The sequence below is a fragment of the Globicephala melas genome, chromosome X, assembly GCF_963455315.2.
Source record: "Globicephala melas chromosome X, mGloMel1.2, whole genome shotgun sequence".
Classification (NCBI taxonomy): domain Eukaryota; kingdom Metazoa; phylum Chordata; class Mammalia; order Artiodactyla; family Delphinidae; genus Globicephala; species Globicephala melas.
The window spans coordinates 108509988-108528802 of NC_083335.1; the positions used below are offsets into that span (position 1 = coordinate 108509988).

At 34.5% G+C, this 18815-nt stretch overlaps 1 protein-coding gene across 6 annotated transcripts in view; it reads right to left on the bottom strand.

The window, feature by feature from the left end:
- Nucleotides 1-18815, bottom strand: part of CNKSR2 (connector enhancer of kinase suppressor of Ras 2) — a 257886-nt gene that overhangs the window by 147647 nt on the left and 91424 nt on the right. For all 6 annotated transcript variants that reach the window (XM_030843703.2, XM_070044647.1, XM_030843702.2 and 3 more), the window contains exon 5: nt 12678-12719. In XM_030843703.2, the coding sequence (XP_030699563.1) occupies nt 12678-12719 (42 nt within the window). The remainder of the gene's footprint in view (nt 1-12677; nt 12720-18815) is intronic.

Consider the following 18815-nt stretch of genomic DNA (forward strand, 5'->3'; position numbering starts at 1 on the left):
AAGCCAATTAGAAGGGGTATAAAATGGCCTGGCTTTAAATGCTAATTCTATACTCATTACTGTATCATACATCAAGCCACTGCAGGAAACCACATTAAGGGTACTACAGCAAAGTTCCAGGGAAGTTATTTATTTTTATTTATTTATTTACTTATTTATTGAACTTGAAGTAGGGTTTAGAACTTCTTTTTCTTTTTTTATACAATTTTTAAGGGTTACTTTCCACTTACAGTTATTACAGAACATTGGCTATATTCCCCTTGTTGTACAATACATCCTTAAGCCTATCTTACACCCAATAGTTTGTACCTCCCACTCCCCTACCCCTATACTGCCCCTCCCTCTTCCACTGGTAACCACTACTTTGTTCTATATATCTGTGAGTTGGCTTCTTTTTTGTTATATTCACTGGTGTGAATGAAAAATGTTGCCTGCCATATCAGCAAAAAAAGGATGCTGAGGCCACCAAGCCAACAGCCACTACTGCTGCCCCCCAACAGTGAGCCCTGAGGGAACTCAGAATGGAGACAAATGGGCTGCCCACTACCAAGCCCTCAGCCACTGCAGCCATCCTCAAAGGTGCACCCTGAGGTGACTTAGGATGGGAAAGAACAGGATACTGGCCTTATTAGATAGCTAAGGTGCATATCAAAAGAATGATTTCAATGAGCCGAGGCTCTTATATCTTCCCGTACATAGAAAAGTACTAAATTCATTAACTTGAGATGTCTGGTTTTCTTAATTAACATATTTTTATGTTCCCACTACCTGGTCTTTGTTGCAAAAACCCATGTATACCCTGGCCCCTCCCTTACCTCTTCGGAACAGTCCCTCAGAGATATCTGAAAGGCTGCCTCTAGGGCTTGAGTCCTCAGAAACTCTGCCAAATAAACATAATTCTCAGCTTTTAGATTGTGTATTTTTTTCAGCTGACACTAGTTTGTTGTATTTCTTAGATTCCACATATAAGTGACATCGTAGAGTATTTCTTTCTCTGTCCAACTTATTTCATTTAGCACAATGCCTTCCATATCCTTGTAAAAAGTGAATTTTTTCCTTCAGTGAATTTGTGATATTATGTTGTTTTAAAACACAGTATTATCTATTGCTACCTAATAGTCCAGAAAAAGAAATTAACTATAATATAGCAAGAAAAATATATTCTTTATTATTAAAAGTTAACATCAACATTATACCATGTGTCCTGCACAACGCTAAATAGTTCATTATTTCATGTATCCTTTTAACAACTTCCTGAAGTAGGTAGTAGTATAGCCAGTTTAGCAGATGAGAAAGCAAGGCTAAATAAATAGACAAAGGTCATTGCCTTGGCCCAAAAAAAACCCCAAAAGCCAACTTGAATCCTTAATCATTATGCTTACCATCTCTTACTTCGATCCTTGAATCTCCATTTGTTTCTGATCAATTTCATTTTTGTATTGTTTAAAAGCTATGTCAGTATTAAATGGATGTTGTATAACATGTTTAAACTACACAGTATAATGAAATATAAGGTGAGCCTGCAAGTGTTCTTGCAATTTAGAATACAGTTTAGATAAGGACTAGTAGATCTGAGACTATGAAAGACACAGCTCTCTGGGAAAATTTGGAATTTTAGCAGCAAAAGGACAACTCTTTTCTAGCGAGAAGATAACTGGTAACCACTTGTATAAAGGGGATTCTTCTGCTATTTTTGCAATATAAATACCAAAGGGTTTTAAATTCTATTTATCTTTAGTTCTAAAAGCAGAAGGAAATTTTTAAATTTTAAATTAAAGTCTAGTAAATAATATGTCTTTAGTAAAGTTAAAGGGAACATAAAATGGCAATGAGTATTATAACTGATCCTCTGGATTCTGTTTATACTACCCAAAATGGTGACAAAGGATTTGTGACTGAATAGCAGTTAACAGAGGGCTAGCTATGACTTAAGAAACTTTTAAAACAAAAGAGTGTCATGGGCTGGATTTAATGGTATTGTCTTTTTTTCCTCTCCAGTTGTTTATATTAATTTCAAATATGAATTAACATTAATTATAGAGCATATTCTCAGGAAGAAATGGGACGTTTTCATACTCTGTTCTGTATACATACTATATTTTATATAGGTTTGCATACAGTGTATGGCTGGTTCACCCAAATCTAAAAGTTCTTAAGGGGAAAAAAGATCTGAATATAGCACGGTTAGTATAAAATAAACAGCGGTTTTTAAAAAGTCGTGAAAGCAACATTTTAGTCACTGTGAAGATACGAAAAACCGCAACCTTACGTTAATATACTAACCAATTAGCAGATAGCATTATTTCATTATCTCTGAACAGCATTCTTTCATTATCACTGAATTTATTATACACTTTTTAGATTAATATGTGAAGTTTTAGCTTTTGTATTTTAAAAAGGAAATGTAGAAAGCATTCTAAGTACAGACAATAGTGAAAAGCTAAGGAGTAGGTAAGAAGTCTTAAGTTAGCCTCTTAGCCTCAGAGAACACTCAGCCAGACATGATTGAGCTACTTAAAGTATTTTTATTTACGTTTTTCTAAATAAGTGGAATACTGGTTATTCTTCTGAGTATACTGGAGGAAATGAATAGAAATATCTTTAGATTTAAAAATCAGACATTCATTTGACGAAGGAAAGAACCTCAGGTTCATAAGCTTAACGAAAGGTTTTACAAAAGGAAATTTCTACTTTCAGATATACACATACATAAAAGGGACAAGAGTATAAAACCAAGATGAACTGAGGAAACAATAAACAGATGAATATGCATTTTAAGATGGCAAGAATGATGTGAAAGCTACAATTTAAGTATAGCTTAAATAATCCAGGTTTCTTATCAGTAACCTGGAAAACAATAACAAAAGTTTCATTTTGATAAATAGTGTGTACATATTAAAATAGTTATTGATATAAATAATAGTTCAATTAAAATAGTCCAGAGGACAGAGCATATTTTATTGTTTGGTTTATATATTAGTATAATTCAGTATTATAAATCACACAACTCTGTGCCAACTGAGCAGGATATTTGCATCATCTTTGGTGAACAAGAGAAGCTTTGTTTTTATAAAATAGTGCAAATTTATTCCATATTAAATAGTGAGAACTCTAAATTATATAAGCCTCATTCAGAAATACAGTATTTGTAGTACTTGCCAGATCTCTGTTGAGCTAGTAATTTTGCATTTCTAATTATAATGGTACCCTAAACCTACTGTATAGCACAGGGAGCTCCACTCAATGTTCTATTATGACCTAAATGGGAAAAAGAATAGATAAATGTATAACTGAATCACTTTGCTGTACATCCGAAATTAACACAACATTGTAAATCAACTATACTGCAACATAAAATAAAAATTTAAAAAAAAGACACAGGAGTGAACAATCACAGGTAAATTTGAAAGGGTAAAATTGATAAAGAGAATTTAAATTGATGTTAAAAAGTATTAATCTACATACATATTCCCCAACACAGGAAGAATTTCTTGCTCATATGAGTAAAGAGAATTGAATAGAAAGTTTTTTAAACTTAAAAAACTAATACAACAGAATAAAATTTCAACTTTAAACCCATGTAAAAATTATATTTGTACACAGCAAAGATTAAAGAGTTTCAAATAGCTTCAGAAAGCAACTATATTTGCAAATAAATAATAAAGGTCATATGAACTTTGTTCCAACAAGGCCTGGAAAAGTCTGCAATCCCTTTAGCTTTCAAACTCTGATGGTGGGGAAAAAACACAACAAAACAATTAGCAAAACGGAAAGAAATCACCATCACCACTGCTTCATTAAGCCATGCATTCATTCAACAATCACTGGGTATCTACTCCATGATTCAAATGCCACTGCTATGCTCAAGGATTTCTCAACCTGGGACAGTGTTTCCAGTGATGTATTTGGCTTTGTCCTTAACATCACTGACATTAACCATGCTGTCCTTGTGTTCCTGATCACGGAAAAGAAGCAATAACACTTTAAAATAATAATCATCTAAGAATGATGAAGTCAGTACGAAACAGTGAGAGAACATCAGTCCCAAATGTGCACCTACATTGATGAGCAAGAAGTGGACGCATGACACTTCCAACTTCCAACTACCTTCCTGAGACATCCTGGTCTGAATTAAAGGTGGGACAAGAGCCTCCATTGCTCCTTTGATTTCTGATAGGGAAACAGTCAGCTGGAAACCAGAACTGGATCTGGGAAAATCTCCACCCTATTTGCCTGCTCTCTCAGGGGCAGGAAGCAGAGCCAGGCAGGCTTGCAGGGAGTCCCCAGACAGATGAGAGGAGTACTCATTCTTGGGCACACTACTTTCCAGGCTCAAGATTAACAAGGGTCTGGACATATTAGTGGCTCGAATAAGATGTAGGTTATTAGGAAGATGATTTAATTTTACTTTAGATTCAAACAGCAAGAGTGAAGCTGTTCATTATGATTGGATGAGCTTCTGGAAAATCCAGGCACTATATATACAGCTTATGGGCAAATAGGGAACAAATAGCAGAGACCTGGGAGCAATGTCTTTACATATAGTAGAGAAATTCAAAGTTTCCGTATATGATTTTATGGAGAAAAGAGCTAATTGCATTGTACCAGTTATTAGTTTACTGGTTCTCAGCTCCAAATTCACCCTTCAGTGTTTCCTCTATGATGACAGGCAGGTCTCTTCAAATATATCTACTTCACAGTAAGGACAGTGTTAAGTTTGTGCCAGTAGAGGGTGCTGGAGGGATACTGCAGGGAGAAGGAGGCTTCTCTTCCCTTTGGGCAGTGTTTTGCTTTTTCTTGCTTCTGCTACAAGGTCCATCAGTGACACACGTGTGTGGGGACATCCATGATGCCCAGACTATGCAGTCCCTCAGTGACCTCACAGCCTCAGTCTGGGCTCAGTGACCACCATCCTGTGGCCCTCTCAGCCTCATACCCACGTCAGCACCCTACTCTCTCTGTGAGCTCTCCTACCAGCATCACTTGCCTGTATCCTGGAAGGTTGTTTCCTGCTTGTCTGGGCCAGCTCTGGTTTAGGCAACTCAATGAAGCCGCAACCTGACTGTTCTAATGATTTCTGACCCTCAGTGTGGGGGAAGGTGTCCACCTCAATCTGTCCTTCCTTGGGTACTCTCCCCCAGTCCTAGGGCATGCTTTAGAGTCTCTTTACATCTATATCGGTACTCTTCTATCACAGTTTAGTAATTATTTAGATTAAACTTCCCTTGTTTAAGTTATCGTGTGATATCCATCTCCAGACTGATTCAATTATCTTTTTGAAGAAATCTTTACATTTATAGTAACAATAACTATAGTTTTTAAAAATCCATAGTGTCTTTGATCACATAAAGAATGGTCTTAGATTAAGATAGTCCTTCAATTTCTCTCTCTCTCTCTTTTTTTTTTTCTGGTACACGGGCCTCTCACTGTTGTGGCCTCTCCCGTTGCGGAGCACAGGCTCCAGACGCGCAGGCTCAGCGGCCATGGCTCACGGGCCCAGCCGCTCCGCGGCATGTGGGATCCTCCCAGACTGGGGCACGAACCCGTGTCCCCTGCATTGGCAGGCGGACTCCCAACCACTGTGCCAACAGGGAAGCCCCAAATTTCTCTCTTTTATGTGGTCATACTGTTTTCTACTGATCCTGTGAGTTAGTCACCAAAGATTTGTGGCATTTAGACCTTTGAAATCACAGACACTCCAATCCCCCAGCGTAATCAGAAAGGCTAATTTAGTTTGTTCACAGCTAGTAAGTGCCAGAATGGGGTCAGGACACAAAATCTTTTTAACTCTCAAATTGCTGCTCTTTCTATTACATTACTCAGCCTCACTTGACTCAACAACTAAAATGAACACTCTTTGAGAGTGAGGATTGTACACTCTGAGTCAATCTGAATATGAAAGCATTTTACAATGCATAATGTTTTCAGCAAATGTGATATTAGCAAAAACATCCATAATATACCAACTTACATACTGTATCCAAATCATAAAGACACACTAAAAAGACAGTGAAAACAGATTATTTTGATTTTTTTATGTGTGGTTACATTCCCATTAGTATACACACATTTTTTTTTGTCCCATAAAAGACAAACAACTTCTAACTCCATCATACTCTATCTGGATGTCTTCATTCCCGCACAAGACATCAGTTGTGGAGAACTTAATTTACAGTTAAAAAATTTATAAAGCAATAAAGCACCAAACTGCCAAAACCTGAAGATAATCTAATACGACACTCAAGAAATCAAGGCCTATTTCGGTAATAGAGTTAGCGTGCTTCTTCACATTGACCACAAAGACAGTGAAGGGGGCCAAAATAGAAGGGTCACATTAACTTTCAAACAAAGAAGCATCCTAATGCTTTATATCTACAAAACTCAGTATTACAATTCATGTTTTAATGAGACTGACCATAATTTGTATGTTCAAATGCTACAGTTACAACCAAAATGTCAACCATACAAAAACATTCAGTTTGCAATGGCCCAAGATCACAGCTTTAAGAGAAGAGTCTATAATTGGCAAAGCTGCCATTTCACAGCTTCAGGGACCAAAATAAGATTATTTTTATAAAGTAATTAGACCGCCACTGTTTTCAAGAAATCTCTAAAGATAAAATATTAATATGATGACTTTTATTATGGGGCATGCTGCTGCCCTAGTACTTACATCCGCAAGGTTTTGGAAGATTAGAAGAGGGAAACTATGCTTACATAAATGATATGATATAGATGGTGGGGCAAAGTCTAAAATGACCTTTTAATTTTCTCCTCCAGGCTCTTCTCTTAACCTAACTGTTGGTTCTACGCGGTTTTAGCCATTTCTAGTCTAGATAGCAGAGAAAGAACAATAATCTCAACCCAAATGGAGCTTCAGAGTAAAGAACGCATACACTTAAAGGAAGGAAAAAAGTACACACAAAATTTTCATGAAATGAAACAAATAGTTAACAAGCCAAAACAAGCCTAATTCATGATCAAACCTAAATAAATAATGAAAAAAATAGCTTGGAGAGAAAAGAAAGAAGAGAGAAGAGAGAAGAGAGAGCATTCATGAAAATACCCTGTAAACTGTAAAGTACTACACAACGAAAAGATAGTGTTAACACTAAAATAATAAAATAGGCATTTACTTTATTTATTCCTCTCATTATTTTTATAAAAACGATGAGGGTAAAATGCTAGCACAAAGCAAGTGCCATATACAAGATCACACTGTTGGTTAATGTAAAAGGTGTATTTGAGTTCAGTACAATCTGATTTAAACAATGTGACTTTAATGATCAATGCCTGGCCTGGGATTTCCATGAGCTTATCAAAGCTGACAAGTGTTCGCGGTTCACCAGCGAGAGCAGCAGAGCTGTGACAAGCAGAATAAGTCTGCTAAAGCACAAGGTCTGAAATGGCTTCTCGGGAATGCTTCTGTCTCCAGATTCAAAGATTGTAGTGAAAGGTGGCAGTAAGGGGAAAGTAGGGTAGAGAACTGAAGAGAACTCCAGATTCCCTGCATCTGATTTCCTGTATAAAACAAGGATCTGTGCAGAGCAAAAACAGATGGGCTCCAGCATGCCAGGGAACACGAAATCAGCGACAAAGCCTAACTGAGAGGGAAATATCAAATCAAGAGAGGTGAAATATATTCCTCTTTATCATCAGGTGACAAGCACTCAGATATATAGTACATTGATATCTGCATTTCCTTTTGTCCTTTACGGTCACACTCTGCCATCTGTCCCATTATATTTAATGGCAAATTCCAAGGAAACCCAAGCTGCCCAGTCTCCTTTTATTCATTCTCACATTTCATATTGATGGACATCTCTGTCTACCACTGAAACCAACCAACCCTCTTTTCTACCCAGCTTTTTGGTCCTCAGAGTCTACTACTTTCTCATAAACAACTCTCTCCAATTTTAAAGATAAAAAAGCTGAACAGGAAATGTAACCTATGGATTGTCCAAGTTTCTTTTGACTATTTCATTATGTAGAGAATAAAACTATCCATTCAAGGCCATCAGGATTATAAACATAATAAATTTTACTTTTATAATGAAAAATTATAAAAGTAACATAAACTAACTGAAGAAACTTGGGAGGACATTTGAAATGAACAAACAAAAAACATCAGCTATCATCTTACCAAATAAACACAGTAAATATTAATATTGAATATTTTCTTTTTCAATTTTCAATGGTGATTTATTCTGTGTTTATAATGCTTTGAATCTGGTTTTTACTTAACATTATCATTTAGAATGTTTCCATTAATATTGTCACAAAATATTTTTGGTATATTCATAAATTTATTTATGGATAATTTATTCATAAATCATATATTCACAAATACAACTTCAAATAGTATTAAATAGAATATTTAATCCTGTGAATACACCATAGTTTACTGAAGCATTAACCTATTATTGCCTATTTTTCATTATTACATATAATTCTGCTATAAACTCTTTCTACAGAAAACGCTATTATGTTTTAGAATTTATTTTTAGACTAGATTCCCAAGATAGTATAGGAATATGGACTCTGGGGCCAGACCAACTGTGTCACTTGGCAAAAGTCATCTAACCTCTTTATGCTTCCGTTTCCTCATCTGTAAAATGGAGATGATAGTAATAATACCTACCTCATAAGGTTGTTATGAGGACCAAATGAGTTAGTTTATACCGAGCATTTAAAATAGTGCCTAAGGCATATGTTAAACACTACATAAATGTTAGTACAGTATTAATGTTTTTGAGCCTTGAAATTGACTAAAACTTAAAAAGGTTTTATGAACGTACATGCCTAGCAATACGGTGTGTCCATTCTAATTTCATCAGATTCTCACCAGCATTTGGATATTTTTAGTGTGTGTTAGTGTGTGTATGTGTATTTGTGTTTATGAATCGATCGGTGAAAATTTGTATTTCATTAGTTTTACAGGAAATCCTTGTTTTCTGAGGATAACTGCCACTGGAAAGTAATGGTAGTCTTCGTGGTTTAATTTAGAAATACAGAGCTTGTCTCTTTAAAAAATATATAAATTCAATGATATTTGCATTATATTTTTGATTTATCATTAAAAACCCTCATTTAAAAAATAGTAGTTAGAACTCATATACTTTTTTATTTCTCTCCATCTGTTATAGACTCAAAGTTTGTATCCCCCCCAAATTCATATGCTGAAACCTAATCCCCAGTGTGATGGTATTTGCAAGTGGAGCCTTTGAGAGGTAACTGGGTCATGAGTTTGAAGCCTTCTTGAATGGGATTAGAGTCGTTATAAAAGAAACCCCACAGAGCTCCCCTTGCCTCTTCCACCGTGTGAAGACCCTCTATGAATCAGGGAACAGGCCCTCACTAGACACCAAATCTACTGGTGCCCTGATCTTGGACAGCCTAGCCTCCAGAAGAGTGAAAAATGTTTGTTGTTTAAGCCACCCAGTCTACTGTATTTTTGTTAAAGCAGCGGGAACGAACTAAGACACCATCTCATCTGGTTTTGTTGTTCACCTTCAGGCCTTTGCTACCTTCCTATCCTGGAATTCAACTTTTGTTTCATTTATTTGGTAAACATATTCAAGTATACTTTTCAAAATGGTCCTTTACTGATCTTGCTGATCTAAAAATATCTTTTTATTGCTTTCACTTGTGAATGATAATTTAGTTAGATATAAACAGTTTTGCTTCAAAGGCTTATGGATTTTGTTCCATTGTCTTCTGGCAGTTAGTGTTTCAGAGTAAATATGTGAATACACTCTAAAATTTGTTTCTTTGAAGTCAAAACCTCACATCTCTCTCTTGCCACTGGTTGAATGAATGTAAAGTTGCTTCTTGCCATAGAAATTGTAAAATGTTACAGAAAATATCTTGAAATTTTTCTTTTTTTAAATTGAAGTATAGTTGATTTACAATGATGTGTTAGTTTCAGGTGTACAGCAGAGTGATTCAGCTATACACACATTTATATCTATTTTTTTTCAGATTCTTTTCCCTTATAGGTTATTACAAAATATTGAGTATAGTTCTCTGTGCTATACAGGAGGTCCTTGTTGGTTACCTATTTTATATACAGTAGTGTGTATATGTTAATCCCAAACTCCTAATTTATCCTTCCCCCTACCTTTCCCCTTTGGTAACCGTAAGTTTGTTTTCTATGTCTGTGGTTCTATTTCTGTTTTGTATATAAGTTCATTTGTTGTTGAAGCTGTTATCTTTCCAACACATTTTCTGACTTTGTTGAGTAATCCAAATTTCCCTATTTCTATTTCTAAATTATTCTATTATATCTTTGTTTCCTATTACTTTCTTTCTTAGAAACTAACAATTAATTGAAGGTGGGTTATCCATAATCTATACTCCATAGCTATTATCTTCTCTCATTTTTTGTCTTTTCAGTAATTTACTAAATAACTGAGCATCATTAAAGTTTATCTTGTGTCTCACTGTTTCAATTTTCTTCAATATCGAGTCTGCTTTTTGCTGCTTTCAGCATGGTTTAATTTCTTTTTCCATGTTCTGAGTTTTAGAGACTGTTTTCTTAGTCCATATTATGCTCAGTTTACAGTGGCCTTACCTTCTTTATAGCATGGTATTCTATTTTAATAAAACAATGTTCTTTTAGTTCTTATTGAGAATATTAAATAGATGTTCTTAATAAACTTACTTCATGGGGAAAGATTTTCTTCTAATATATGAGAGGATACTTCCTCTTCTCTTTCCCATTCTTTTTCTTTACTCATCTTTAAATAGAGATCTATGTCAGGAAAAGACACACCTTACAACTTTCCTGAGCTATCTCAGTTTGCCCAGGTACTGAAGAACACTCTGATGCTTGTACTGCCTCTGGAATTCCTAGGATAGAGCAGGTTTTCATAAGTGATAAGTTCTCCTTCCTCTTGACAAATGCCTCCCTTACCTTCCAGACAAAATAAAGATATTGGGTCTGGTCTGAGGCGGTTTATGTTCTAGTGCATATCTCAAGCTACTGTAATCTCTACTAGGTTATATGAGTACACATACTCACCTTACATATTAAGAACAAAGTCTCTTACAAATATTGAATCATTATGTTGTATACCTGGAACTAACATAATTTTATCTTAGTAAATTTTTTTTAATTGTTAAAATTTACCTTAAAAAAGAGCAAAAGCTCAAAAAATGTTAAATCACTTGACTAAGGTCACTGAGATAGAAAGTGATAGAACTAGGATTCAGACACAGATTTTTAGACTCCAAGTGATTTCTTCTATATTACAGGAAACCTAGAAAGAGACTTTTCTGAAAATTTTGTTTTAAAGAAAGTATTCCATTGTAAAGTTAACTATGCTTCAAAAATAAATAGATAAATAAATAAAGTATCCCAGCATTACATACCAAGTGGAATACTATACTATTTTATTATTTTTAAAAAATAATTCTTACTGTTAGAAAAGTAATACACAAGTATACAACCTTCTAGTGAAGGCTGGGCCATCCTTGCGTAAAAAGGCCAGGAAGGGCAGTAGAATAATAACATGAAAATACAAGCGCTTTCTGAGCTGAATTGATTGGTTAATGCAATCCACTGTCTCAATCATTATCAGACAAGATCTTTAAATTCTCACTAGCTGAAATGCAAAATCGCCGAAGTAAATATATTGCATTTATTTCTAAACTTCTTCAATGTTATTTATGCTGTCACTCATATCTAATAGAGGTGAAGTTATTAGGGCAGATGAGCATTAACCAAGAAATGGATTAACAAAGAAAAGCAGCAGCAAGGGCTTCCCTGGTGGCGCAGTGGTTAAGAATCTGCCTGCCAACGCAGGGGACACGGGTTCAAGCCCTGGTCCGGGAAGATCCCACATGCTGTGGAGCAACTAAGCCTGTGCGCCACTACTGAGCCTGTGCTCTAGGGCCCGTGAGCCACAACTACTGAGCCCACATGCCACAACTACTGAAGCCCGCGCGCCTAGAGCCCATACTCTGCAACAAGAGAAGCCACCGCAATCAGAAGCCCGTGCACCTCAACGAAGAGTAGCCCCTGCTCATCACAACTAGAGAAAGCCAGTGTGTAGCAATGAAGACCCAATGCAGCCAAAGGTAAATAAATACAATAAATAAATTTATTAAAAAAAAGAAAACCAGCAAACTTCATTAAGAAGAAAGAAGATGCCTTTCTACAAAGTATAATGTACTCATAACTCAGTATTTCTAGTAATAAAATGAAACACATGCAAAGTCATGAATTGATTCAATAAATATGGCCAAGTTAAAATTTAGAAGGTTGGTGAACACAGAATCAGAGTAAAGGCAGTTTGATTATTTTATGAAGTACTTCATCCAAATGACAACAGAGGTAAATTATCTCTGTTATACAGCCAAATACTTTGATCTCTTTTTGTCACAGGTCAAGAGTGAAAAATTCTTATTTCAAATTTCCTTTTCTCTAGATTCTTTATTGCATTTTAACCTTGCTACATACTACAATCTTAAAGTACTGTGTCATATTTTTCTATTAAGTTACAATAGAATGGTTATAACTAATATAACCTGTTACGTTTTGATCTTTTTGTACTTTTCCTATAAAATATACAGGGCTCACTTTTTTATAGGCTGTAGCTTTTTACTTAATAGCTAGTTAAACAAAGGAATACATATTTTGTAATGAAGGTGAAAATAAATCCAAGTATACTTACCACATGAAGAATTTTATTTTCTGTTTCATATACAGTACAATCCTAAAAATAAGAAACATATACATTAATTTTAAAAAATCAAGCATTCCTTTTAACTAATATATTCACATTGGTTAGCTCTGATGGTCAGTTACAGGGATTTTAATTTTTGCTTAGCTGTGTTTTCTAATTTTACTAATTTTAAACACACATAATAAAGGATAATATACATTGAATAGATATAAAAACAAATATTGGAAAAATTACTATAATCATTTCCTGTCTAAACTTTTACATGTGATAAATGTATTTTGTTGAAATATTTCCAACATTTCAAATACTGATTTATTATAGATTGGAACATTAAGAAAAACACTAGTACTTATTTCAATAGTCATATCAAAAATCTCAAAAATACTTTGCTGCAAGATATTAAATACACTTTTATTATGCACTTAAAATTGATATATGCTACTAATGAATATCAAGTTTATAGTTCTTGCCTAAATTTGAGTTCCTGAAATTACAAAAAAATTATTTTTAAAAATTCACCATTGTCTTTTTATCTGCAATTGCTAGACTTACAATAAGCAGTAATATAGCAAAATGATCTTTGCTTAGAAACTTCGTGTTTCTATGGTTCAGTTTACTCAAGGACTTTATAAAATGGGCATGATATTATAAGTAAACCAATAAGGATGTGTGAGAATCAAATGAGGAAATGAAATAAATGGCTTAGCACTATCTGGCATACAGTAAATGATAAAAACATTTTAAGTATGAATTATTGTTGCTCTGTATCATTTAAAAATTTTAAACTAATTACTTTTATGTTAAAATATAAAGTTAACTAATTATTATTTGGCTATCTAACTTTGAAAAAAATATCCATATTCCACAACACTGCATATTTCGAGGAATGAGAATCCACGTCATTTTTTCCCCTGAATTTAATTTTGACACAAAGGAATCTTACTCAACATAGCTTTTGGTAATGCCACTTCACCACAATACCTTGTCAGAAGAAGTACATATTCTTATCGGGCCAAAAATTTTAAAGTTAAATTTGGCCTAATTCATTTCACAAACTAATAGAAATACTTAAGGATTGGGCCTTGCCATTCTGTACCAAAGGAGAAGTTTGCTGCAAACACCATCATATCTGTGTCTATATACTCATATAAAGTCAACTCTTAATAATTAACTATGAATTATGTGTACAGAGGAGCCAAGGTATAGATAAAACATTTATATTTGGAAAGTGCATTTGTACTTACATCTGAATTTGGAAGAGTCCAATTTTACAGAATTAACTTCAAACACAATTACACTGGGAAGAGACGATTTGGGAAAAGCTGGGAAGTTGCCCAGTTTCCCCATGCTGCCTCTACAGCTAGCTTCAGCTGTAATGGATGCAAGTTTCATTAATTACCTACCTTCCTAGAATCAGAGGATATGATTAAATGTTCAAACTTCAAAGGGATTCTTCTCAAGGAAAAAAGTAAATATGATCTAAATGAATATTCTGCTAGTGATAGAATAATCACACAGAGTAACTATTTCAAGTCTCTTTAAAATATACTCTACTTGTACATCCCTAGTATGATATAAGAAAAAGAACTGTTAACCAAAATCTTATACTATTTTCAGTAACCATATTGTTGGTTTGGTAGTAGTGTTGTTATTCTGTTACTGTTTTGTTGAAACTGTTGTGTGTGTTTTATAGGATGAAGCAATTGAACAGTTATATGACAGTATCATTCTATCACTCTTGGTGACATTGGTAAGTAATTTTAGCATGGGAGAAAGCAGATACATATATAAGAAGTTAAGTAAAAACCTCAGAGTCTCTTGATGTATTATGTATGTATGTATGTTTGTATGCTTCTCTTAGCTCTGTCCACTGAAAAAGCATAGAAACAATGACCAATTTAGTAATAAACGAACTCCCCACAATTGGTGGTCTTCAAATACCATTTCCCAAGCCTTCCTGGAAAATGGCTAATACCAGATCTGGGATAGGAACTGTACAAGAGGAGCATGGATTATATTGTGACACAAGATAGAAAGAAGCTATTAAAGACTACGAGTATTGTGTCAGTAGGACTCAGAAGCCAACATGAAGAGATTCTCACTGGCCAGAGATGGAACAATTTGAGCATCTAAAAGGATAACTGTAATGGATGGAAACAGTAAATATTACTAAATATTAAGTATATTAATATGTTTGAAGCTAGATTTTACATATACTAAATGTATCTAAATATATTTAGTAACAGTTTAATAATATTGAATATATTAAACCAATTGGATAATGTATAATAGATGTACTTTTCCTCTTGATTCAGCAAATATTAATCATCTGTGTTAAGGATGTAAGGATGAATAAAACATGGCTTAGAGAAGTGCAGTTTAAGGAGATAGGCATTCACACAAATAAGTTAAAATATGTAGAATTCTAGTCTTCATGCAGTTTTACGTTTCAATAACTTTAGAAGTATAAATGCCATGAAGTTATACAAATCAACATATGAAAGGTCAATTATTTAAAATTTAAAAATATTAATATATTTCTTATTAAAATTCAACAAAACCACTGTATTGGGCTATACATTGTGCAAGTCAAATTTCAAACTTTGTAAAAACTTTCATCAGCTGCTCCTCCTCAGTGACTAAAAGGATTACATTTGTGATCCTGGCCTTAGTATTATTCAAAGAATGAAGCACTGATGCATACTGAGATGACCCCACAAGATAAAGTCTAAGGGAGCTACATCCGGTGACTAAGGTGGCCGAGTATTTCCATGGGTCTAAAAAACTGTCACACACAAATATTAAAATTAAAAACTTACCATTTGATATAAAACTAAATGATTGTAAAAGAAATTGAAATAATTAAAATTCAAATGATGTCTGCACCATATTTATATATGTGAAGTTATTAAAGCTTAAATATGCACTAAGACTTTTGGGACACCAATAATTACTATAATAAAGGCAGGATCATGGGGCTGGGGAAGTAGAGGAGGAAACAACTTTAACTTTGCCTTAAAAAAATCAGGAAAGGTGGCTTTTAATTGGGTCTTAGAAAAAAGTAGGTCCTTTAGGCAAAGAAAATAAAGGCATTACTGCAAAAGCAATGAAAGTACACCCAAACACAGTTAAGCTACTGCAGTGATTTTTCAGATTTTACTTCTGTATACATGTGAGAATCACTTGGGGGGAGTGGGTTAAAATGCTGATCCCTAGGTCCATCCCCAGAAATAGAGATTCAGTAGATCCAGAGTACGGGTCCTCAAGATGATTTTGATAAAGATAATATTTTGAGAAATACGTATTCTATTTCATAGGATATCATGTGATAGAAGAATACCAAACCAAATCAAACCAAAAATGATCAAATATATAGAATCCATAAAACAGTAAACTGCTTTAAAAACAGCTAGCTAGCTCACTCTAAACAGTTCTCAGCTTCTCAGAGCTTTGTGTTTTGGTTACACGTTCCCCCAATTTATTGATTGGTTTTTCTTTTTTCCTGCTAGTAAACTTATTTCTCTTTAAATAGCTTACTACTTTGAATACTGCTTCTACTTGTCTGTATCTCTACCTTCTTTCAGCCAGAATGCCTCTTCATTATTGAAAACCAAAGGCTTTCACAAAGGTTGAGACACAGCATAAAAAAAACAAAACAATAAAGCAGAACAACACAAAAAGCACATATTAACCTGCTGCTTTATATTAGGGAGAAGAATAGAAACTAAATGACTATGTTCTATTTAGTTAAGCTATAATTTCTTGGAGTTCATTTTATCGTGCTAAATATTTATACAGCCCTAGGTACTTTGAGGGAGTCATCTTATCAGTAAGTTATTTTATTTCCATCAAATTGTGATTTTAAAGTATTTGCTTCTGAAGTGTGGGTTTTGTTACCACTTAGGGCCAAATCTTTCCCCAAAAGGTCATACCCCCAAGTTTTAAAAATAAAATCGCACTGCATAGGGAGAAATCTCCATTTTATGAACTTATTCATACTATGGAAAGGCACACCTCTGACGTTCTAGTTATTTTTAGGTTAGGATTAAATTTAGATTTTTAAAATTGGATTTAGAGCTATGCCACTATATACTCCCAGGAATTTTCTTCAGTAGCTCATGCTGTCTTTTACTGTACATGCAAAATAACACTTGCATTTCTTCTTTATCCTTTTTACATATAATGCTTATACAAACCATGTGATGCACATTTAAATGCCCCAAATTCCTAATATGACAATATTCATAAAAAAGAGGAGTGTTTCTTTAGTTTTGATCCCTTTTTTTCTTAGCAAAATAAGATCACCCACACAGGATCATAATCAGTTACCCTTTCTGTGAAACAATGATCCAGTTGCTATACTGAGCAGAATACATTAAAAAATTCCATGAAATATTTTACCATAAATGTTGAATACTTTGTCATCTGGGGATTAGGATGCTCAGTACAAGTAATATTTCTCATCAACTGTGTATTATAGATAGTCACAAGAACAGTACAGAAGTTATTAATATTGAATACATAAAGAGAGAGTGAAGAGAAATAGTGTATATCTCTAATGTTATATACTATTCCATGGAACTTTATAACTATAAATGCTATAAATTTTCATCTGTATCTTTTCAGTACATATATTATAGTACATTTATACAAATAATATAAAAAATATTGCTTTGCTTACAATTTTTTTTTCGCATCTTCTAAATGCAATTCACTGTCAGGGACTATTGCGTGATCAAAGATAAATTAAACTTGGTCCTTGGCCATTATTTCATCATTTAGTAGAGAAGTAGGTGAAACTACTCAAATAATAATACAACGTAAACAAGATAAATGCTAACAGAAGATCCCCCTAAAAAGGAGATAAATCCTTACTTGTTAACTCTGGAATGACCTTCTGGAAGAGATGATATTTTAGCTGGTCTTAAATAGCTTTTAAATCTGGAAATTGGGGGTTCATGAGGAAAGATCGTTCCAAATTATGTGAACACACTGAACAAGGGCACAATCAGGAGTAAACAGACCAATTAGGCTAGAGTGTAAGGTATGTGGGGTGAGTGCAGTGAGAAAGAAAGCTTAGAAAAACATGTCATATTGTGGAGAGCTACTAATGATAGGCTGGAGGAATTTTGTTGTTTTAAAGGGAATAAAAGCTTTATTTTTGTATAACAATCTATTTTGAAGACCCATTCTATTAGGGTAGCAAAGACTTAACTCAGTCGATTGACAATTTCTTGTGACTTTCATTTGGGTGAGGTTGAAGTCAGGGTAGCTTACCTAGTGCCATGGTTGGTGTTAAACAGCAATGTGAATGATAAGCGTGTGTGTGTGTGTGTGTGTGTGTGTGTGTGTGTGTGTGTGTGCTGGGGGGATACAGGGGTGAGGTGGGGTGGGGTGGGAGCAGAGTTCAAACTCTATGGTCTAGCTTAACAACTCAAATAGACATCTCTTGTTCCTTTTCTCATAGTTCCTTTCCTCTTGTTCCTTTCCTTTAGTTACAGGAGTAACTTTGGTGCCAGGTCTCAGATGGAAGAGACCTGGAAAGTTGTGTACCTTTCTAGACATACCAAGTAGACATTTCAACTCTAGGGAGGATGAATAAGTATGCTCTTGACTCTGCTACAAGGGAGGGCTCACGGATGTGTGAGTATGGGAAGTATGTGATCAAACGTATGTTTTATGAAAATGATGAGGAAGAAGGCATGGATTCGGAAGGGAGAAAGGCTGGAGGCAGGGAGGTCAGTCGGAATAATTTTTCAATAGAAAATGTGATATGTAATTAGGACTTGAACTGATGTTATGATGGTGGAAGGGGAGATGAGGAGAGGTGGATGACATACATGTAGCCAGGAATGAGTGAACTGGGCGACTGATTCATTAGATACAGAGAATAATGGGGAGAGGAAAGTTAAACATTACCCCAGGGCTAATGGATGAATAACACTGTAGAGATGATAGGAGGAGAGAATTTAGGGAGAATAAAATAATTCTATTTTGGGCATATAAAATTAGAAGTTGCTGAGAGGACATATACAAAGCTGTCCAGCAAGTAGCTGAAAAAGCTGAAGTGGATCTAGAATACAACCAGATCTGGGAAATATTTACATTAAACAGACAATTAAAGGT